At 32.7% G+C, this 23371-nt stretch overlaps 2 protein-coding genes across 3 annotated transcripts in view; one reads left to right on the top strand and one right to left on the bottom strand.

Annotated features, from left to right (window-relative positions):
• Window positions 1-1028: 1028 nt before the first annotated feature.
• On the bottom strand, window positions 1029-5220 carry LOC117116094 (26S proteasome non-ATPase regulatory subunit 8-like). Its single transcript, XM_033260043.1, has 7 exons — window positions 5060-5220; window positions 4630-4702; window positions 4209-4311; window positions 3823-3916; window positions 3075-3173; window positions 1961-2146; window positions 1029-1581 (listed from the first exon to the last, which is right to left on the bottom strand). Exons 1-7 carry the CDS (start codon window positions 5213-5215, stop codon window positions 1447-1449), a joined length of 846 nt encoding a protein of 281 aa, XP_033115934.1. The 5' UTR covers window positions 5216-5220; the 3' UTR covers window positions 1029-1446.
• Window positions 5221-6982: 1762 nt separating this feature from the next.
• Window positions 6983-23371, top strand: part of LOC117116092 (tyrosine-protein phosphatase non-receptor type 14-like) — a 27125-nt gene continuing 10736 nt past the window's right edge. The window contains exons 1-8 of one of the 2 annotated variants that reach the window (XM_033260040.1): window positions 6983-7148; window positions 9072-9302; window positions 9809-9978; window positions 15122-15219; window positions 18484-18554; window positions 18982-19140; window positions 19775-19863; window positions 23067-23237. In XM_033260040.1, coding sequence (XP_033115931.1) covers window positions 9129-9302; window positions 9809-9978; window positions 15122-15219; window positions 18484-18554; window positions 18982-19140; window positions 19775-19863; window positions 23067-23237 — 932 coding nt within the window. In that variant the 5' untranslated portion in view covers window positions 6983-7148; window positions 9072-9128. Of the gene's footprint in view, window positions 7149-9071; window positions 9303-9808; window positions 9979-15121; window positions 15220-17056; window positions 17135-18483; window positions 18555-18981; window positions 19141-19774; window positions 19864-23066; window positions 23238-23371 lie in introns of those variants that run through there. The other variant, XM_033260041.1, reaches the window with a different exon arrangement.

Here is a 23371-nt window from a genome sequence, read left to right as displayed (position 1 = left end):
TGTTTTTGTACGCTAGTACATCAAATAATAATTTTGTCAAAAAATGTTGTCAACCACACACTTGTGTATGAAAAAGAATACATCTTGAACAGTGGCAGCTCTAGGATATAATTTATGGGGGCTAAGATGTTCGACTTGGGGAGCTAAGTATTTATGGGTGTACTATAGCCGAAGGCCTGAGCCGGGGGGTGGGTATGGGAGGGGAAATCCCCTCCTCCCAAAACGATATATTTTTTTTTTTTAATTGGGACTTCTAGACTAGTAGATGGCCAAATTAGGCCTACTTTTTTTTTCTTTTCAGTCCGACTGCCCGACGAGCTTTGCCCGATGGTGGGGCTTGACCAGACTGGTGGGGGGCTTAATCCCCCGCTGACGCCGCCACTGATCTTAAATTGTAATTGCAACAATTTAGGATAACCATGTTGACGGGGTATTCTAATAAGCAGAAAGAGTAAAAATCATCAAAATACACCGTCAACGTCAGATATGTTGGAGCCGACAGGACATCCCAGGGTGGTAGGGCTTGAAGAAGCCTTACCTTGTCAAATTAGAGAGTCGAGCGGTTAAGGCAGGGGCACCGCAACATGCAGCCATTATATCGGCGCTGGTTCGAACAACATGCTCAACTATGGCTCTGGTGGTAGAACAAGTCTTAGATAAGGACTATAATCTGTAAGCCCAGTGTACACAACGGCTTGTGTGCACTATAAATAACCCAGTACGTCATTCATAACTAGTAGGGGATTCCCCGGTGTACTGGTACAGACTGCCCCTTTAGTGGACAAGAGTTGCTGGTACCTTGTTACCGAGTAGCACAGACACGAAGGACCTTTAGGGGCGAAGGAAGTCATTGATCGAGCTACTAGTCCACATATTAAGCGCCCTGAGCATCTTGTTTGATGGATACCGGCACTATAAAATTTACACTATTATTAATATTATTATTACCTCTTTGTTTTGCCACTGAGCAATCCCAAGCTGCTCGTACAGTAGTAATACACATGAAAACACACAAAGTACATCTTAAATTCAATGCGTTTGAAGTCCAGTTTAATTCTTTAAAAAACATTTGTAGACAAGTTGAATTTTTCTTACAATAATGAGACAAAGTAACCCTTACAAGTACAATTACATATCTCATAAAGATGCCAACTTTTAATTCTGTGCATGCAATGCAATTTTAGGAACTTGTTCTGTCAAGAAATAAATACATTTATGTTCATACATTTAGATGCAAGTCTGCAATATTTATTTGTTTAGTTAATATGCAGAAAAGAATTTTCGTGATTGTAATTATTTTCTGTGATTCCTTCATATTCTCAACTGTCATTTAAGTTAAGAATATGAAGGAGGCAAAATTAATAACAAAATAGAGCACTAATAATATAATTATGCTCTGTCAATTTCAATGAACTAAGATCAAATCATCCTAAGAGTTTGGCTGTCTCACACAATCATCTCTAATTCCCGGGCATACTCTATCGTCTGCTCAGCTAACTCGCACGCTGGTATCACCTCATCTGCTTTCTTCTCATCGTTACTAAAGTACAAATACCCATCATCCTTTAAATTCCAATTTTGCTGAGGAAAAAATAAAATAATGAAAAAAAGAATACAATTATACAGGAAAACAGTAGATTTTTGATAAATAGTTTTAAAATGCCTCAGGACAATTTCTTTTTGTTGTATAAGGCATCTCAAGGGTCCCATCCAAAATTTCTAATTTTAAATATAGTAGAACCCTTATTAAGTGGACACCTTCGGGACCAATCAAAGTTTCCCCTTAATATGGGTGTCCCCCAAATAGGGTTGGCCATAGTGTTAAAAGATATACTGTACTTTCCTTCATTTTGTGGATAAAAGTGTTCCCTTACTAAAAGTGTTCTAAAGGAGGGTTCTACTGTATATGGAATTGGACAAAAAAGGAAAATTTAATTTTTTAGATAATTATAAAACTTACTGCCTCTCCAAATGCTTTTGCTTCCCTAGCATTGCTAAAAAATAAAATCCTTGTAGCTTCATTCAGGGCGATTCTTTCATAGGCCTTAGCAGCACAAGCAGCAATCTCTAGCCGGATTGTATCCAGTAAAATGTCAATGAAGAAGTTGTAGCTTTCAGCTGGTACATTGTCTTTAGCAAGAAACACCTAGTGGATCCAAAATAAATCAGTTTTAATTTTGAAAAGTTCTCATGAATATTTATCATTTAATTTAAATATTTCACTTGCATAATTTTACAAGTCCCTAAATGATCATCAAAGGAGGGCAAAAAAATTAAAATTGCATTTTGTTATTTAGCAAATAATTTTGCCAAAAACATCCAGATGGAGGAGAAAATAAAAATAAAATTTTGTTTTCTTATTTAGCAAATAATTCTGCCAAAAACATCCAGATGGAGGAGAAGATAAAAACAAAATTTTATTGGTGAATATAAACAGTGTCGTAATGGGATGATTAAATGCTTTAAATTTATATAATCGGAAAGAAATATAGTGTACATATCTTGTTTATTTTTTAGAGATATTTAGGCAGCAGGGGGCGTAATAAAAATAAAGAAAAGCTTTTATTTTTTTTCTGCAATTTTCATTTTTTCGTGTCTAACTGCCCAAAAATAAAATTTTATTTTTATTCCAAATCATCGTTACTGGCGGGCAGCGGCTTCACTAAACAAGTTATAAAAAGTCTCGCCTAACTGGCTAAAACTAGTGTCATTGTTAAATGCTGATTATGTGGCATTAACGGTCCTACACAGACTTGTCACCAAGATGAAAATTAAATTACCATCCACTGGAATGATATCCTTATAATCTGCACAAAACAAAAAATCCCACAATAAAACAATCGTTATTAAAATTATGACTTGTCTTTTTTACCATTGGCCAAAGCACATTATTCATATTGTCTAAGTGGATACCTAAAATGTTTGAAAGGAAACCTAGTGATTGGCTGCAACATTATATGGAATACTCTGCAAGAACCCAAGTGTGTTCAACTGAGAAGAATGTTGTCAAACACAGTGAGGCCTTGGTACCATGCCCCATAAGTGACAACACAATTACCAAATTTAAGACGTACCTTGTTGTAACTACCTTCCATTAAATATTGTTCCATTGACACTGGGTGTTTGATGTAAATATTATTCAGGATTTCTGTAGCTGGAAGAAGCTCTAATTCCTGAGGGAATAACAATAGGAAACCATTAAGTTGATAAAATGAGCATACACCAGTATCTCCAACATCAAGATATAAGCCTTCACCAGCTAATATTGAACAATGATACTGTATTCAAAAATAATTATAGTATAAACATAGATATAATATACATAGACACATTCTAATATACTATAATACATTATTTCATTGGTGGTATTGAGAAAGATGTTTTTTTTTAGAGTCTATATATAAACCCCCACCACAGCGTTGCAGTGTCTTGCAAAAAAAAGCATAAGAATGAGAGATGGGAACAACATCCTGTGAGCCTAGAAGCCTCAGGTTCTGAACTTTACCTATATAAACAATTTTGATTCGCAATGATTAATTTGCAATGTTCAATAAATATTTACCGGTATATCAATTTCAATTTTAGTGGCAATTCTTGCTACCGCAATAGCAAATATTAATGTGAAAGGTTATAGTAAAGTCTACTTGGAGTTGTCGTCTAGTAAAGCCAAATAATTACTGGTATTTTACTATTAACTTTGACTATATATATATTGTCTCTCCCAGGCTGTGGCAGATACTGGTATTATTATAATTTTATATACACTTTTATTTCACTTTAAAATCACAATAAAAATAGAAAGATACTGCAAGCATTACCCACCGTATGAAACTCTGCAAGTCTATTTTGTGATAAAAGGTACAAAAGATTTAAGCCAAGAAGTTGAAGTTTGTAAGCAGATTCTGGGATTTCATCTCTGAAAAATTACACAAAGTTAATTACATTTGCTGACATCAGGTCTAACAATATTAAAATGTGTAATTATGAACGCTAACTTTAGTCAAGTTCTAGAGCTACTCGGACTAACTTAGTCCACTTTCCAGAATATGGTCTAAAAATTAACAATTATCATTATTAACAAAATCATGGACAAATAAAATTTCAATTACTACAGTATACAAGTGAATGAAACTTATTTTGAACAGTGTTTTTCAGTGAAGTATTATAGTAACTATATAAGCAATAATACATAATAAATTAAAACATACTTATAGTCAAAATAATATGGTTTCAATTGTGCCATGTAGCGTTCAAAAGATGCTGTATCACTTTTCAAAACACTCCACTGGACACCAATTTCAAGTATTCCCCCTAAAAAAAAATTATTGTAAGAAACGCCATCAAACACATTACTGTATAGATAACAAAATTTAATCCTTAAACATATTTTTTAACTAAAATATTAAGAACATAAGAAAGGTTATATTGCATAAAAATCTCTATTTTCAAAAATAATTAATTGAGTTGTACATTTTTTCTTAGAGATCTGGTTGAATTCATACAGTTTTTCTACATCTATTTAAAGAAATAAGGTTACAAAAAGACACATGTAGGCCAATCAAACATTTAAAATATTATCATTTATTTTAATTTAATTTTTTTGCCAATCATTTCACTTTTGTAACTTACTTGCAATGATTAATTCCTTCTGTGATGGTTTACATTCTTCAGTTGGCAAAAATGACAACTTTAGGAGGGCAATCTAAATTAAATAAATAGAAAAGAAAAAGATAATGTTTTGGTTACTAAACTAAATGGGCCATCAATAAACTAGTACACGGTTTGATAATTTATAGTGAGGGTTTACTTTGTATGCCTAGTTCATACTAAGATTCATTGCTGAGTAGTAGTAGTTACTCTTTAAGCCTAGGCCTAGTGATACCGGCGTTGCCATTATCAGGCCGCGCGCCCAGGCCTAGCCTAGGCTAGGCCTACCACTAACTTCTGACTGAGCGAGGAAGTGAATGGTTAAGCCTAGCGAGGCCTAGAAAAAAATATGAATTAATAGCACATAATGTACCTAATAGGTTTTTCAATTTTACATGTACATCATATATACCTTAAGCTTTTGAAGTATGTCTCCACATTTGTCTAAATTCGGCTTCTTCTTCTTCCATTCTTTACTCAAAACATCGTACAATGACACTGCTTCTTTCATTGTCGCCATGATTATTGCTGCTGCTTGTAGAAACGAGTGCGCCCTCAAGCATCTCATCTCTTTTGCTGCTGCTCTTGCCTAGCGCCTGGGGGGAAGAGGAGCAGTTGGGTTTGCACTAGGCGACTTAATTCGTTCCTCTTCTCTTTCCTCGTTTCTCCATGACCCTCCTTCCCTCTTCGAAGTTCTGAATCTGCGGCCGCCGCTGAATTGTATAAAAATATACAATTATAATTAACGCTTTTAAAAACAAAGAAAATGAAAAATAAGAACAGTAAGTAAAAAGAGCTCCACCGTCAGGAGGAAGATCCAGAAGGGGGACCCTAGATGGTCTGTGTTGACTAAAATTAAATATTTCGATTGCCTTCACTGTATTATTATTATCATAGCGAATTCAAGAAGGGGACCCCAGCCGGCCGGCTCCCTTCTAAATTTTTGAAAATAAAAAAAAAATATGGAGAGAAAAACAAAATTATTTAAGTGTCATTTCCAGTCATCTGATGCTATGGTTACCAAAAGACAATAGGCTAATAAAATCCGGATAACGGATAGGTCTGGTACAGTTCCTCTTTTTTGTCCTGTCATCTATTTGAAGTTCTTTTTTAAATGCGGCTCATTTTTATTTAAATATTATGGTTTTCAGTTGAAAATTATGACGATCGTACATCTTCAATACAATGAAACACTCAAATCAGCTCAGCAGCTGGTTTACACAGCTCCGATCTGAGATAGGAAAGTCGAAAAATGACACCCTCCGCCGAGGACCATCCTTACCCTGCCCCTTTGGTGTAACCGTTTCTCCCAATTTTTCCCGTCTGCCTTTTTGCATAGTGGACGTGCTTGTGATGTGTCTCTTATACACATCTCTGCTGGAGCGATGTCCCTTACTGGAAGACCGATCACCCCTGATGGGCTAGTGGGAGACAGCCAGCTCCCAGAATCCCTAAAAATCCGACTTTCCGGGATTTGAAAGGCTTTAATCGATTTTAGAGTCTCACGTTCTGAAATAGGCCTATAGTAGGCCTATACATAGAAATGCCTACCCCCGACAAATTGTGGGTTTTTTTTTTTTTCTACCCGATCTGGGTGGGGGATTGCACTCCCTAAGCTGGCCCGGCTTTTACACATGGCCCCTAAATCTTTGAAACCGAAGAATTGCGTTTTCCTACTACCCTACCCCACACACCGGAAAAAGCCAGTCGCCATCACATGGTTCCAACCATGGACCTTATTTAATAGGTCCATGTTCCAACCTTGAATTCAACAATAACCTGTTGTCAACCCGGTTGTCAATCACAATGATTGATCAGACAGGTAGAAAGTAACTTTCACGTGAAGAAGAAAAAAAAATCTCCACAAAATATTAATTAATAGACAGATAATTAATAGACAAGTTATCTTTTATCATCTCATGAGTATATCCCTATTGACATCGGCCATTGACTCACAACAGCAGTCATAATTTGTTCACGGAGGTGGTGTGACTCTTGGGTTTTCTATTGTTTGGGTGATGAGTCCTTTGATAAAGCTTCACATTCCTCAAATAACTCTCTTTCAACCCACCTTTTTGTCAGTGTCATAATTGCGCGGAGTAATATTTTTAGATACGCACAGTAATGAGTAAAGAAAACAAACAAATGACTTTTAATGTTCACGATTATACAGCTTTAATTGGAATATATTTTATATGTTTACGTTAAATTTCATTTATATAGATACAAAAAATGTGTTATCTACATACATGGTTTTGTGGTAAGTAATCTGTGAGAGAAAAATGAACAAAGTAGATCGATCGGACGTAGATTGCACCGAGTGTACACTGTCCAGCAAGGTATTCCCCGTGTGTGTTGTAAGAAGAGGTGGAGTTGTGTTTTCTCTTGGCTGAACAAAATACTGTGTTCGTTGGTGTTGTCACATATATTTCAAAATTAAGGAATTAATTATTTTATTAATTTAAAATGCTTCTATGATGTTCATTTCAGAGTAGTGTAAGGTAAGCGTGTTTCGTGTACTCATTTTGTGCTAGGCTGGGGTAGGGCCTAGGCTAGGCTAGAGTGTTGCTTGTTTTTCACACCGCCTCCTGTTGCACTGCCGCGCCACACGATCGACCTGGGGAGGACTCACATTGGAGGATGGGGTACACCACAGATAGCTGGCGCACAGCTTAGTTAGCTGATGTCCCCACTAACTTGGCGGGCTGGCTAACACTCGCATTACGTTTTTTCAGGCCTAATTAAAGCTAACCATGTATTTTCTAGGCTTATGACATGTTTAATGATGGATTCTTTGCAGGAGATCCTTTATTATTTATTTTTGTTGTATTTTTTATGTATAAAACTGTACTACTAACAACAGTAGGCCTCCTAGCAGTACCTAGTCAGGGACCACCATTGTGTGGGCAAGTTAAAAAGGGCATAACAATTAACATAGGCCTAGTGAAGGCTAATCTCTACTGTAGGCCAAGGCCATACAGTATAATAAAGAATAATAAATTAACAATTAGGTTATGCCCCCTCTTCTAGGTTAAACTGGTTTTTGCATGCTTGATTTTTCCTCATAAAAAAACCGATGATGCTGCATTTGCAGTCCTTGTTCATCATTGCTTTATCCCTCTATTGCTTTATCGCTTTATTGCTGGCTCATCTATGAAAAATACTAATATGATTGTGAAAATTGATGAATTTTAAGTATTACAGCTTTATAAGAGTAGATTATTAAAATTAGTGAAGCTGTAGCTTGGTGGTTAAGATGCTTGTTTCCCAGTCCAAGGGTCCTGGGTAGTCCCTCCACTTCCAAAGCCTCATGAAAGAGACTTAGTTTATGAAGCATCATTCCATCCGGTAAGCGGTGAGTTTACATTGTTTTGGTTAAATCTGGTTTTTTTTAAATAATAATTTTAAGATAATAATTTAACAATATATTCTTAAATTCATATCTTCATGTTGTTGATTTGTTGTTTTTTTTCTATTCATATTGTCAATTTTATTTTAGCAGTTTGTTGTACCGTATGTGTTCACATTTTATAAACAGCTGGTAACATTTTTGAATTTCACAATGATTGTACTTGGATGAAAAACTAATCTTTATTTAAGCCCGACAAAAGCACATTGTGGTGGTATAAGTCTTAGTCCTTGTTGAAAAACCTTCATTGGAAAGAAGATAAAACAAAGGACACACCTTTCCCATGTACACAAAGTACAAAGAATGTGACTGCCTACATAGAACAGGCTACAGTAGTTTAAACTTCTATGTTACCAGTATACATTTTTATCTTGTTTTATGTGGTTTATAGAATGAACTAATAACATGATTGCTGTCGTTTGTAGGCAAATTAATAAGTCCATTTAGTCTATCATCAGTCCCTAGTCAGTACTAGTTGTTGAACTGTACTAGTGCTAGTACTGTACTTTTCTTTTGTTTCTTTTGCTTTCTTTGTTACCCAATATTATAATGAATTTATTGTGCAGGTGATATATTACAGTATTCCTATATACTAATAAAGAAAAACAATGTCTCAATAATAAGTCATTCAAAAGCTTTCATTTTTCTATATTTTTGTGTAAAATTGATGGTTGCTGCACCATATTGATCATGCCCATCTCATATGTTGTTGCAATTTTATAGTTTTTCCAGATCTACATTCTCAGTATATTGAAAGGTATTTCTCTATTATCAAAGTTAATAAGTGTCAAGTACAGTAATACTTGTTCTGATTGGTCGATGATTTCAGGCAAGCCTAAGCCTGTCTAGGAAGGTTTAATACCTCACCATTTGTAGGATTCCAAATTATTCAAATGTTAGTCCTTGAGAAATTACCTATAAATGCCAAATTCACATTCCTTTAATTTTTATGATGCATAGAAAATACGGCATAAATTTCATACATTTTTTATAAATTAATACATTTTTTTTCCAGGTAAATATGAATTATAATTACAAAGGATATAGACGGAAATAAACTGCACCATCCAAGATGCCGTTTGGATTAAAGTTTAAAAAGACTCGGAGATATTATGTCTCGGGAAAGAACTCGTTTGTAGCGAGAATACAACTCCTTGATAACACTTTCATGGAATGTACCCTGTCTGTTGAGGGTACAGGTCAGGATTGTTTGGAAATTATTGGCCAAAAGTTAGAACTTGAGGAGGTGAGAAATGTTTATCTTTAAATATTTTCTTTAGTACCTGGTTGATAATTGAAGCTCATTTGTGTGGCACAGCATATAAGGTGTTGGACTTCTGATCGTGAGAAGGGGGAGGGGATGGTGGAGACCGACACCCGTCGCATCGTTTGTGTCCTTGGGCAAAGCATTTTACTTAAGTTTGCCTCTCTCCACCTAGGAGTATACAATAAATGGGTACCTGGTAGGATGGTGCGGGCATTGATATATTAGGTTGTGCATTTAAAACAGCATGACTTGGGATACTCCCTAGGGAACAGAGAAAGTTGCACAAAAATGTGCTGGTTTGCGAACTTAGTATCCAGTGACCAGGGAAATACAGATGCCAGCGGCTTGTATATTTTTCTGTTTGTGATAGGCACCATACAGTATAAATTTGAATTCTGGAAAAAAAAAATAAAAGTATTCAAAGGCAATAAGAAAGTTGTTGTGTTTGAAATAATAACCTGTTTGAATTGCTTTCTTACTTACAGTTGATGTACTTTGGGTTATTGTACATAAATAAGAATTATAAGTTACGATGGGTTGAGTTGGAAAAACCATTAAAAAAGCAGTTGGATAAAAATGGCCATGATACTCTTCTTCGATTTGGTGTGATGCTGTATACGTCCAATGTACAGAACCTGCAACAGGAGATCACAAGGTGAGTATTGTCGGGTATTGGATCATTGAGACCACTAATTGCATAATCCCTCGTTGATAAATTTGTCTTTTTGAGGGTTGCGGGACTAACCTCATAGAACAATCTTTCTATTAACATTGGGTCTTCTATCTGTTACTATCTTTTAATTCTTACTTAAAGAAATGCATTTGTTTAAATAATCTGGGTTTTTTTTTAATTCTTTTTATTTTTCTTTATCATTCAGTTTTTTGTTTATTGTGTTTACAAAAAATGGTGTTATAATATAAATATAAAACATTGAGTTTACTTGAATCTGTAGCACATATGAAATCTAATAAAAAAATAAAAAAATAACCGAAATTGACATGCAATGCACGCATTAATTTTATATCATGATCTATTCTGTAACAAAGGACTTAAATTCTCATTAGGCACAAAGTATTTAAATGTAAATTATGCTATAATATTTGACTACAGTATAATGAGTAATTGATGATGTTTAGTCTTTTGTTGGTAGTTCAAAAGTTCAACTCAACATTGTATTTTAATATACCTGTACTGTACCATAATATTTGTTTTGTTTTCCACAAATATGTTGTTCACCATATTATGTTGAATTATTTTGTGTAAAACTAAAAGGGTATTTTTTTCAAAATTTTAGCATTGAAGATATTTCCTCCTAATTCAGCAGTGCCATACTAACATTAGATTGGTTACCAATGTAAAGCCAAACCCACATCTTTGGTCTTAAAATATTAGTGCTAAATTCTTGGCTTAAAATACAAGATTTAGGCCTACAGGCAGTTTATTACTTGCCATTCTCTAATTTACACACATCTAAAGAAATATGATAATATAAGCTTTTTCTGTTGCAAGCTCCAAGTTATGGAAAGTCATCACTAACTACGGTAGTCAAAGTGTCTTTTGTTGTACAATTTCAATCATTCAATTTTATTTAATTTCGGTTTTTGATTAATTAATTTACCGAGTGGTTTTGATGATGTAGGCAGATTTTTTTTTATCCGGTTGATTCCTATAATGTCCTGAAAATTAGAGGATGGGAATAATCTGTAAAGTTATGAGGCTTTGGAAGTGGATATATTTTTTATTCATTGGTATGACCAATCAAAATTTAAAAATTTAAAAAAATCTATTTACCAGTATTTACACATTGATTCCTTTTTTCTTGTGATGTCCGTGATTCATGTTCGTTTCTTACTGTTGTTCTTTTTTAGACACTGCGCCTTGAGCACCAGTTTGGTGGTGATGTTTGCGCTTTATAATTCGTTATTTGAACTTTACTGTAGAATTTTAGGATTAGAAGGCAAGCACCTTTAACCAGCAACTTACAGAGTATTATTGTAGCTTTCTAAAGTTGCAATGTCAGCCTTGTACTTGGTATGAATTGTACATGCGTTGAGGTGACTGAATCAACTTGCTCTCTCACCTCACTCCATAAATCAACATTCAAAGTCAAGATTGCTGGCATACTAGGTCAAGGTGTATCTTAATCACAGAGGAGGTTCTGTTGTAGAAAATCTGTGCTTGCATCATATTTTACTGTTTACAATATTAAAACAGAGTTGATGTTGTACCTGTATATAAAAGGTCTGATTTAGAAACCGATTATTCAAAGCTATTTTTGTGTCTACAGCCTGTGACTACTGCCACTTGCAGGCAAGTAGACACTTTGCTATTTTGCTGTTGGAATGATTGGGATGCGTCATTAGCTAAAGATATAAATGAAAATTCTTCCAAAAGTAAACCTACTTTACAAAATATGATGCCATGCCTAGAAAAATTAAAAAGTAAACAATTTACAGTTATTTATGTGAAATACCAACACACAAATTGTGGATGGGTTGAGTTAAAAGTAGCCAAACAAAAAACCTTACAGTATATCCAGGGTGCACCACTTGCTATTGTAATGTACTGCCACTGACATAAAAGTGTAATGTAAAAAGTAAATTATAATAAAAATTAAACTAAAGGAGTCACTCCATTGAGTGTGTTGTACTTCCGTCCTGTGCTTGAATACAGTACCAGCAATACACAGGCAGTGTATGATGGGCTAAACTGTAGTATACCCTCATAGAAATAATGGAATCGCCTGTTATGTATTTAGGCACAATATTTTCTTTGAGTGCTGCAGCATATCCTCAAGAAAATAATGGGATCATCCATCATATTCCGGCCCATTGTTTTCTTGAGTGCTGTCTGAGTACGATGGACGATTCCATTATTTTCTTTTATATGCTCATGGGTAAAAAAATAAAATTTATGTGACCTTCACCTTGTCCTTTGACCTTTTCTTCCAAAAATTGAATGGTGTCTTTCTTTGATTATTATACCATTCCACTAAATTTTATGATGATCCATTTCATTAGTTTTGCGTAATCTTGCTAATGTAACACAGACAGCAGTGAATACATAGCCTCCTCGGTGGAGGTAAATATACGTGTAATGTGTGCATTGGCTAGGAGTGTAATAAGTAAAGTAACCAATCAAACACCACTCTCAACATTGTCCTAGTTTTTGAGGAACATAATATCAGGTTTGACAGAATACAGTACATTGTCATTTGTGGAAGGAAGTGATTTTGGATAGCACTCCTAAATAGTCTTATATGTAGTAATCCTCTGAACATAGCTATAAAGGCAGAATAATTTCTTGACCTTCCATACTGTACATTTGATGGGCACAAGAAAACAGGTGTGAGGTGATCATATTCCTTATGGGATGGTGATGAGGAGAAGCTAAATACCTTACATTTCCTCAACCTGTAAATAATGTTATCATCAGTTATGTATTATTAGTATGGAATGGTTAAACCATGGTTAAACAACTCTGCCACTGAGTGAAATCAAGCACTATATAGCAAAAGCATGTACTTTAATAAAATTCTTATGTTTCTTATAAAAAGAGAGGGATGATGAGGCCTTTTTTATTGTCTTCCATATTACTGTATAATCGTTTGCAAAGGCATGCCAAACCAGTCACTCCTCGCAAAATCAATTTTTAGTTATTAGTACAGGGCTAAACAGTGAAATGAGAGAGAGCTATAAAATAGTAAAAGAATCATTTAAGTCCAACATTTCATTATGAAGTTACAGGAGATGTTTAAAAAAAAAATATTTGAGAAATCATCCTTCAAAGTTTACGATTTTGGGCTTCTCTCGGCCGGAAACCATTACCAAATCCTTCAAAATTGTTTTAATATTGAAAATGGGGAAAATAAACAACATAGCACGATGTATAAATATATAAAGGTTTGTTTAGCGCAATAAAATAGATTTTTAAAATGTTGACATGTCATTCCAGCATGTTTTGGTCATTATCTCTAAAACACGATTTGCGAAGAGTGACTAGTTTAGCTTGTCTTGGCCACAAATAATATATAGTATAACCAGTAAAATGAAAAGTATAAAAAACTAAGTCTGTATTACATTCAATACACCTTAGGTAGAAAGCATTGTTACGGGAATTGCCCAAAAATAGACATTAAAATTGTCTCAATGATAGAAAATAAATCAAATTATATAGCCAAATTTAAAAAGGAAAACCAAAAGTATGCACAGAACACTAAGTGCAAAGAGATTTATTGATATGCTTATTGATTTCATTCAATCTTATTTCTATTTTTATAGTTATCATTGTGATCAAAAATTTGTTAAAAATTTCAAGTGGTTTTTTTTTTTTATTGGGTTGAATATAAGGTAGTAGAAGGAAGTACTTTGAACTCAATTTGTTCGTGTATAGACAGAAAATTGGTTGATTTAATTTTTGACAATCAGTTTCCAAGTTGTTGTTCAGTTATCCAATCATTTGGAACATTTGCTAAAAATCACAAAGTCGTAGAGAAATATTTTCTGGTCAACAATCAGAGAACTATACAAATTATCTGTATCAACAATAAGAATTAAATAAGCATAAACTTTATAAAGAGACTCTCGTGAGCAGCCTACATTATATTGGATGTCAATTATCATTAAATTAATTCAGATTGATAAGAATGGAAAGAATGTAGTGCAGTAGTGATTCTTTCTTTATTTAATTTCAAGTGCCTTACATAAAATTGCAGTCACATAAAATATTTAAATACATTTAAGGCATGTGGGGAGCTAGCACAGACACAGATTCCATCAACCGTTAGCCCCTTACATACAAATTAAACAAATGAACAAGCATAAGGATAAAACAAAAAAAAACTATTTTGATTGGTTGACTGGTAAAAAGAATGCACTATATGATACTTAAAAATTATGATAGACACTTTTAAGTTTTCTAATGGATTACCAAGACAATAACCAACTCATAATACTATGTCATATTGAATAAGGAGGCTGGTAACTTGCAAGGATTTTAATGAATTGTTCTGTTACGCAAATACTCTTGTGAAGAATTTTTACAGGCTTCAGTTGTTGTTTAGCAATTCTAAAGAAAATTCCTGAGATTTAGCACACAGAATAGAAACACAATTATCAGGTCACAGATTCAAAGAGAATGCCTATAAATATACTAGCTGCCTTGCTATTTTGCTGAATAGCAAGACAGCTTCATTTTTTGAATTAATACAAATACAGTATTACAATTAATTAGCTAAAAAATGGTTTTCATATACTGATGTTCTTTACATAAAAGTATACCCCTGTACTTACAAATAATAGCCTATATTCACAGGTGTGATTTTGGGAGGGGCATGTGGCTCCCAGTTTTACTAACTGCAAGTTTTTAAATTTTTTAACAGAAAAAATACAAAATTGCATAAAAATGCTAGTATTCTAAACGAGAATCACAAAATTATTGCATACCTATTTATCTGTATAATTATATTACATCTAGGCCTATATGAATTTTATGTCACCATGTTTCACCAATTAATTCTGGATTTGCCCCTATTTCCAAGTAGAAATAAATCAGTAATAATCTATCAATTTAATCTAAACTAAAAGTATTAAATAATGGTAATTTTAACTCATTTACAGTACATAATGAACATACTATACAGTAGAATAGTTAACAGTAATTATTGTAATATTAGATTATTTATATTTGTAAACTTATAATTGATTGACAGTGTTGATAACATCTGTCATTATCAGACTATGATTGACAGGACATAGAATGTCATAAGTAAATATCTAGTTTCCTTTTCACTTTGTAGGTATCTGTATTTTCTGCAACTGAAGAGTGACATCATAGAAGGGATACTGCCATGCAGTCTGGAGCAAGCCATTCTACTTGCCAGCTATGCTGTTCAAGGTATTGCAATAAATACATTTTATTACAATTAAAACTAGGTCATGAATGTCAAAAATGCTTATGAAAGCCCCATAATGAGGAATTATCTTTAGACATAAGAAAAAAAATCTTTAAAAAGAAAGAAAAAATAAAAAATATTGTTGCAGTGACAGAAATTGAACCCAGGACCCTGGTATTGGAAGGCAAGCATCTTAACCAACAAGCTATTCTACTGCTATCCATTCAAATAACACCAATTTAAGATGAACTGTTTGCGTTGATGTAAACAAAGATTAATATTAGAATTTACATATTTAAGTAACTTGATGAATAGGATTTTTTAAGTTATTAACTTTCATTTGAAAGAGCGAAAAAATATGATTTTCTTGAGAATATAAACAGATCAGTGTTTTATCTAGGAGCTGATGGAGCGCGAAGGTGAAGTTGGGGGCTCGGTGATAGGTAAGGGGGTTGTTAGGTCACAAAATAAGTCATTTTAAGGTCATATCAAAAATGTGTGTACTGTAGGCCTGCTGTTGGCCTGCGGTACTGTATGTAAGTAAGAGATAACATAATTGTTCAGATCTGTGTCTAGTCTGACCCAGTTAATTGGACAATGTACCGTAGGCCTGCTGCACTGTATGTAAGTAAGAGGTAACATAATTGTTCAGATCTGTGTCTGGTCTGACCCAGTTAAATGGACAATGCAATGTTTTTATTATATTTTACCAGACAGTATTATGTTCCTTTTTAGTTGATTATTTGCATGACTTCAGCACTTTTAAATTGCTATTGATGGTGTTGAAAATTCTATATATGTTATCCCTGAAGAAAAGGGTTTTTTTTAACTGTATGGGACCACATTGTGTTCAGTTACTTTGTGTGTCTGGGAAACTAATAAAAGAATATAAATATTTGAATTGTAGCACAATACAATTAATGGAATGGCTTCAAGTTCGTGGTAGGCATTAATAAGGATATGGATATGTCTGACTAATGAGGCTATCATCATAGCCATCAAGATGGTAAATACAGGATGTTTGTATTTGACTTACAAAAAAGGATGATATTGACTTATTATAATTATGTCAACCACTACAATTTCTAGACCCAGCCAATTACAAATATTCCCTTAAAATAAAATAAAAAATGAAGTAAAAAATAAAATCAAAATGTGTGATGATTACAATTGTGTACCATACAAATTATGATTACCCCATGCTAGCTTACGAAAACGTATAATTACATTATGGGTATTTTTTCTGACTACCAAATTATTTAATTGACACCTTAGTGAACTATTGTTTCTCTTATTGTTTTTTCATTGTTTCTTTTTATTGTTTAAGGACAAAACAAATTTGTCTTAAGATGGGCTTTAAGATTCATTGGAAAGCGAATTAAAAGCTTATTCATCAATGCTACTGGTATTATTGACCTCAAAATACTTCGCCCAGTTTAATCAGCTTGATAGGATAGATCAATCCTTAGTTTGTTTGATAAATTACTTGCAAATTCAGGAATATTTGTTTGGGATTAAAGGTCGTCTGAGTAATGACTCATAAAGTGCCGCATATTCCCTTTTGTTTTTGTAATTTCACGGTGTGCCAAACCAGAATGGTTGATTGCTTGGTCGTATGCGATTTTCAGCTACGACGAGACAATCAATGATGTTTACATTGGATTCCAATGTTTCAACTAGTGTTGATCTGAATTTAAATTGGTTTCCAATTTCTTGACATTTTAAACTTGATTTAATCCAACTATTCAGATTTTAAAGTATATTTTTGGTTGATTAGATTTAGGTTTTAATTGATATGACCTCATTAGGTTTTAGTAGATTAATAATTATGAGTTCATTACACCTAAGATCACAACTCAACAGGTACGGTATGTACATCAGGTGTACGGCTTTCATAACAGCATTTTACTACACCAGGTAAAATACTTATTTCTCATGTTATTAAGGTGCGTTTTTATACTTGTAATTGTAAACATTTTAAAATCTTTAAGGATCCTTAATTTTATAATTAAGGACAATTTAAAGCCAAGCTCTGGAGAGAAAAATTTGCTGTACAGAATTGTGAATATTTAAAAACATGGGGAAAAGGTGAAAAAATGGTGGTTATGCCCCTTTTCTCCCAGTTTTTAAATATTCAAAATTCTTTATCTCATTAACCATTCCAGAGTTTTTTGTCAAAATACTTTTTGTGTGTTAAGAAAGTCAGTTGTACAACATATAACAAAAATTTCCTTCAAAAGCAGCTAAATACTTTTAAATTATTATAAGCAATGTTATTACATTAGTTCTTAGCGTAAGTAGATTTTTCTCAGGTATATGATAACAAGTTCCTTTAGTTAGTGTGTTCAAATATGATTAAATTATTAAGGTGGAATAGTTTTCTTCACCCCAGGTATGTTTTCTAGGAAATCAGAGTGTTAGTGGGTTGTCATAATTTGAGATGCAACATCTGTTGGCTTTAGCATTAGTAAGGGTCATAAGACTGACAGTGTCATAATTATTGTTTGTTGTCCTTTCCAAGAAGCCACATATAGTATAGTCATTCCTTATTACTACTGTAAATGCCACTCTGAGTTGATGGAATTTCAATCCCACTCAATATCCTGGTTGTGTTTTGTTTTATTGGTCAATTAATTCATTTTCTTTAGAGGATTCAATTACTTTACATACACTAAATTTATGGGAATTTGTTGGTGGAATTCATTTTCTCTAACCTGATAGCCTTTTATCATAGTATTTTATTTCAAAATCTCCATATGGTTTAAGTAGGCCTTGCCCCTTGCACCAGAATGAAATGTTGCCTTAAAGTACAGTATAAATCAATTCTTAAAGTTATTGAAGTATTAAAAATTAAGGAACAATTGTCAATATGGAAAATTAAATTATAGACAGCTGAAATATATTCAATATTTAATTTTTATATAAAGTTTATTTCCACATCATCAACACAAAATTAATGTGGTAATATGTATTTTCAGTACATACCTCAAGTGACATATCTGATCGAAGTATTAAAAATTAAGGAACAATTGTCGATATGGAAAATTAAATTATAGACATCTGAAATATATTCAATATTTAATTTTAATATAAAGTTTATTTCCACATCATCAACACAAAATTAATGTGGTAATATGTATTTTCAGTACATACCTCAAGTGACATATCTGATCGATATCCTAAAATGATTCTAATGGAAGGTACAGTAGCCTTATATGAACCTTAAGGATGGTAGCCTAACAATACATATCTTTTTCTGTCTTCAGCTGAGTTTGGAGATTACGATCCTGATCATCACACGTTGGAATTTCTGAAAGACTATATTCTTCTGCCAAAGGTATACACACTAGATAAATCTCTAGTATACCATATAAATTGTTAAGAAAATTAATTAAAATTAATTAATAGTTGTGGTGATAATTGTTGAGTGCTTAACTTTTGGCCTGAAATGTATGGGTTCATTCACACCGGCATACATAAACATCTCATAAATGAAATATTTTAAATCTCCATACATTACTTCGACTTGGTGATGTATAAATGAAGGTGAAAATTTATGAGAAAAGTTAAAATAATTGAAAGAAATAAGTGAGTTTCTTATTTATTCTGACATATTTATCATTCTTTTTGGGTGATGTATAAATGAAGGTGAAAATATATGAGAAAAGTTAAAATAATTGAAAGAAATAAGTGAGTTTCTTATTTATTCTGACATATTTATTATTCTTTTTGACTTATTTATTATTTCCTTATCTGTACATCAGAACATAAAGATTGATAACGAGGTCCAATCTGAGTTACTACAGGAAGTAATCAACACGTATAAACAGCATATTGGCCTGTCGCCCGATATGGCAGAACTTGCCTACATATCAGAATCGTCGCAGCTTGATGGCTACGGACAGGAATCGTATCCTGCAAAGGTACGACTTTCTTAACATCATTTTAAATCTTGTAGAGATATTATTTCTAGAGGCATTTTACCCTTTGGAATTACTTTGTGATTATTTATATGCATCAATAAATACTTGTGTTTATATAAGTATTTATCATTGTATGAATTGCATGTATTTTTTAATTCAATATTTTTATTAGGGAACCTTACTTAAAAAAAAATGCTAGTAATTGATACAAAAAATATATAGAATTATAATACACCCTCACAATCAATCAATCTGACATAATTCTTTTTCTTTTTTATGTAAATACTATTTCTGATTACCTTTTTATTTTAATACATTTTGTTAACACTATGTTAAGGTTGTTTGACAAAGTGATTCAATAATTGTCAAACTTTTTTTACTACTTTGAAGGTTGGCAGGATAATTACAAATGATTTTGTAGAGCGTTAATGACAGTTTTTGTATGCACAAACTCCGCCCACTAGACATATTTTTCTGGCCAGTAATCATAAATGATGTAAAACAAATTTTGATGTAGTAGGTAGTTCACGGTCATTCTCACAATAGTATGTTTTGTTCAGCATGATTCAGGATTAGACAGGCTCTGTTGATTTTTTATTCTAATAATCTTTCATTTATGATATGGTTTTCGTAGGATGAGCACGGATATGATTTGCTACTTGGTGCTTCATTCATTGGAATATTTGTCAAACACTTGAATGGACAACCAACTGTTTACTTCAAGTAAGTTCTAACATATTAATTTTTTGACATATGTCTTAAAAATTATTCTGATAAAATAACTAAAATTATATTTTTTGGAATTACAAACTAGTATTGAATTTCAGTATGTTTTATATATTTTGCCAGTGGAAAAAGAATATCCATTTTACTTGTGTTCAGTGGACAAATAAAGTTTGATTTTGATATGATGTAATGAGCAAGTTCCAAGTGAAGTAAAGAAGACGTTTTTAAAAATCTCTCTTAATGGCAGTACTAACTGGAGACATTTCTTAAAATATTCTTCAGTGAAAAATTACCATAAGTTTGGCTGGTTAATAGTCATACAAGCAAATTTAAACAGCTCGTACCAAGTGCTTGAAATACTGAAGTAATCAGATTTCCATTCTCATTGTAAACCAAGTAGGATATAAGTGATCACTCACCATTCAAGGATGTACTAAATTGTTAAAATCTACTGGTTACTGATGAGAAATATTTTGAGTTTTTATTCACATAACAAAAGAATAAGTACTACTGATAGTCAACAATGTACACGGTTTTTAAATGATTGTTGAGCTTCAGTGTATTATGGTAGAAGCGTTCTTGTTGCAGCCCTGGGTAACAACAATTCTACAACCACCACAAAGGTACAAAAGGTATATTGTCATTGTTTCTGTGGACACGTGAAGATTACCATGGTCATCATGCCTAGAGTATTCCAGAGTGGGTCTTTTCTAGGCCTGCCCTTACAGTCATATAATTACTCATAATTATAAATAAATTTAATTGTAATTAATCGTGGTTAATCAGTCATTAATGGTAATTAACACCTAAAACATATATTTCCATCTAAAGACTATAAAGTTCTTATGGCTTTAAACATGTTATAATGTTACAAATGTTTATTGCATTAATAGAAAATGAGAAGTAATAATAATTTTAATCTATTTTTGCAATGTTTTGTTCTTAATTTTCTGTTCACATCTTTATAAGTTTCACTCACTTGTTCCTGCTAGTTTTTCAAAACAAAAATGTTCAGTGAGAAAAGCAGTAAAAATTTTATGAATTCTCAGTATGAATCCTAGGCTTATGTAAAATACCTGTGGTTTGAGAAATTGCCTAACAGAAAACCACATGCCTGCATTCTCATGTGATTATATATTATTTAGTTCAAATAGAAAATTCTATAGAGGTTGATAATATAATGAGTATTTGTGGTGACAATGCAGAATTATAATTTATGAACGAATATTTACTGTATGGAATATGTTACAAAACCATTAAGCCAATATTTGCCAAGTTGGTAGTCAAAAGGTAAAGGACACTGCAGCTGCAGGTGAACAAATTATACTGCCAAATAAGACAAAACGTCCCCTTGCATAGCTATTTTTGGTGCCACCTTTATAAAATACCGAATAAAATTCTGCAGAAATGTGAACATCCTGAATAGCCAATGTGTATGTGCATTCTTTCTCATTTACAAAAAAAAAAATTGGATATGAAACAAATTTTGATTGGCCTAAAATGTATATAATAGAAGGCATGTGGATGAAGTGACAGTTTACAAGATTTGGAAATGACATGTAATATTAAGTATTATTTCCCCATGCCATTCCCATGTGATGTCTGTGAGTAGTTTCTTTATTCAAATGAAAGGCATGTCTTCAATAATTATTATGAACATTTTTGCAAAGGTATGTTAGAACAAACATGTGATTATAGAAGAGAAAAAAATTATTATGCCATGCATACACAAGTACACTATTTCTATAAAAGAATATTTAATTCCGCATTATAAAAATTCCAGTGGTTTATTACAAGTGGTTCATTTATAAAAGATTGTTGATTTCCATTTCCACCCACAAGTTAGTAGCATAGATATAATATAATAGTTAATCTAAAGTATCATCCTTATATATTATGTTTTTGATTAATAATAATAACTCTTTTAGCTTTATTTTTGAAATTTGATTTATCAGTGGTTGGTGTGAGTTATTTAATCATAAGTGACCTAATGTGTGCTTCTTACTTACTCTAACTTGTAAAAGATTTTGAGGGATATTTCTGCTAAGCCCTGCAAAGCCCTGTTGCAAAGGGCTCATAAAATGACAACGTATATATACTTTACTGTACATGGGTGTTTCTGGGGTAGGTGCATATTCCCAGCCCTGTTTTGATTGGTCAGTTGTTTAGTTTGATTTACATTTTGGAAAGGTCAATTAAGAATTATTAATTTTTAAGAAATTTATGAGGTGAAATGAGGTAATATATCAAGCTAGAAAACTGTATCTGATGTTTTAATTGATTATTATGACAGTTTCTTTGTTCATTAATACACTTAAAAATTATAATAAAGAAGAAAAGAAATATACGACTAGTCCCCAAAGGCCTGACATACATACATAATCACGTATAATTTGAAGAAATGCTTGCTGTCTTGAGCAATATTAAGACAATTATACTCTGTGGTGTACTGGAATAGATTTAGCAAGTTTCCAAGTAGTTAAGGCCGCCACTTCTTAGCATACGCCAATGCTAATCTTCTGCAGATGTACTATAAATCATAACGCATGACTCATTCAACTCGTACAAGATCCGAGATACATTTTATGTCGTTGAAATTGGAGGACTGGAAGAAATACTCTAGATCATCAATATTTTCAGTATGTTTTTGCACATTAAAGTTAATTTTAGCCAGTCACTGTCGTTGATAGAAGTAGCCATTGAAGAAATAATGTTGGCTTGGCTAGTCACTGGCTACAGGTAGTAGACAGTTGGGCTACTAATTTCTTTTGGTTTATAATAAGGTCTAATCTGGGCAATTAAAGTCAGGATATGTGTAAAATATTTGTTGTATTAAAATTAAAAATTTAACATAGCATCTCACTAAAACATTTCATGGCCTTAAAATAATAGGAATGATCTTTGCCCTATTGACATGTTATCGTACTGAATGCTCACTACGTTCCCAGTAATGATAACACCAGTAATGATAACACGTCACGTAGGGCAAAAACATAATTCCTATTACTAATCCACTGAGGCAAACGCCATCGGAGTGGCCCTAAATTACTTTGGCATATGTGTTCAATCCATTTTTCCATAAAAACTCAAATGTTATAAGTTACATTGGTTATGAATTTTAAAATAAATATTTATTTAATAAAATTCAATGATTTGTATTATTACATTGTGTTATTGTTTTCATTGTTTTGTATTTTCAGATGGAATGATATTGTCAATGTGACTCATTCAAAGAGGTTATTTGGTATCGAAAAGGCTCACAGTGAACAGACGATATTCTTTCAGATGGAGGATGCGGAGAATGCTAAATATGTGTGGAGGATGTGCAACACACAGCATCAGTTTTATAGAATTAATCTAGAGAATCAGAGGTAAAAATGGGGAAAAAAATAAAATATTCATTGAAATGAACATTTAAAAACATTAATAAAGTTAAGTCCAAGTGTATTCAAAATCCCATTCACAGCTTCCTTAAGAAGCTGAATTGTATTGATTTTTACATAAA

This window comes from Anneissia japonica, unplaced genomic scaffold (assembly GCF_011630105.1).
Source record: "Anneissia japonica isolate Jap-2015-1 unplaced genomic scaffold, ASM1163010v1 scaffold287743_len2803612_cov181, whole genome shotgun sequence".
Classification (NCBI taxonomy): domain Eukaryota; kingdom Metazoa; phylum Echinodermata; class Crinoidea; order Comatulida; family Comatulidae; genus Anneissia; species Anneissia japonica.
This window is presented reverse-complemented; position numbering and strand designations above follow the sequence as displayed.